General features: G+C 47.8%; 1 protein-coding gene across 1 annotated transcript; it reads left to right on the top strand.

Annotated features, from left to right (window-relative positions):
• The first annotated feature begins 211 nt into the window (after positions 1–211).
• Positions 212–1,132, top strand: LOC115526025 (olfactory receptor 10G9). Its single transcript, XM_030333484.1, has one exon. The coding sequence runs from the start codon at positions 212–214 to the stop codon at positions 1,130–1,132; it is 921 nt and encodes a 306-aa protein (XP_030189344.1).
• Positions 1,133–1,388: the final 256 nt, after the last annotated feature.

Here is a 1,388-nt window from a genome sequence, read left to right on the forward strand (position 1 = left end):
CTTTGTGTGCGTGTGGGGGGGAGAGAGGATGATGATGGATCATTCTATCATTTTTACCAAATAAGTTTTGTAACAGGCAAAGTTGAGGTTAACTTTAGGATGATCTACTATGGATGATGCAGTTGCCACATGAAAATGGGTTTTCAGTTTTCAATGAAATGCTGGGTGCTCTCTCTCTATTCTTTAGGGAGAGGTGCCAAAGGCGTGGAAAATGAGAAACATGAGCGTAGTGACAACGTTCATCCTCACGGGTCTTCCCCATGCACCAGCACTGGACATCCCCCTCTTTGGAATCTTCTTGGTGATTTATGTACTCACTGTGGTGGGGAACCTCCTCATCCTGCTGGTGATCACGGTGGATTCCCACCTCCACACTCCCATGTACTATTTCCTGGCCAACTTGTCCTTCATCGACATGTGGTTCTCCACCGTCACTGTGCCCAAAATGCTGATGACCTTGGTCTCCCCGGGAGGCGGGGCCATCTCCTTTCACGGCTGTGTGGCCCAGCTCTACTCCTTTCACTTCCTGGGGAGCACCGAGTGTTTCCTCTACACAGTCATGTCCTACGACCGCTACCTGGCCATCAGTCAGCCGCTCAGGTATGCCAGCCTGATGGGTGGGAGAGCGTGTGCCCTCCTGGCCACCACCACGTGGCTCAGCGGCTCTCTGCACTCTGCTGTCCAGACCACACTGACCTTCCGCTTGCCCTACTGTGGGCCCAGCCAGATCCAGCATTATTTCTGTGACGGACCACCCATCCTCAGACTGGCCTGTGCAGACACGTCCATGAACGAGAGGGTGATCTTTGTCAACATCGGAGTAGTGGCCTTGAGCTGCTTTCTCCTGATAGTGCTGTCCTATGTGTCCATCGTCTGTTCCATCCTGAAGATCCGCACCTCCGAGGGGAGATGCAGAGCCTTTCAGACCTGTACCTCCCACTGCATTGTGGTCCTTTGTTTCTTTGTTCCCTGTGTTTTTGTTTACCTGAGGCCAGGCTCCAAGGATGCTGTGGACGGGATTGTGGCAGTTTTCTACACTGTGCTGACTCCCCTTCTCAACCCTGTGGTGTACACCCTGAGGAACAAGGAAGTGAAGAAAGCTCTATTGAAGCTTAAAGACAAAGTAACATAGTCTCAGAGAAAATAAACACTGGAAAGTAGATGTGCCTGTTGAAAAAAGTAGTAGTATAATTTAGTCATCACCATGAAATTTATTACATGTGTAGCTCAGTGTTAAATGTTGTCCAAAACCATCTACTCAGCAATATTTGTTTCATGGATTTGTCTGAGGAATTTTCAAAAATCACAATTAAATTTTTGTTTGTGATGAACTTGCTTAAATTTTGATCTATCAATGCATGTCTCTGTAAAAGGTTTATCTTTTTTTC

This window comes from Lynx canadensis, chromosome D1, assembly GCF_007474595.2.
Source record: "Lynx canadensis isolate LIC74 chromosome D1, mLynCan4.pri.v2, whole genome shotgun sequence".
In the NCBI taxonomy this organism is placed as follows: Eukaryota; Metazoa; Chordata; class Mammalia; order Carnivora; family Felidae; genus Lynx; species Lynx canadensis.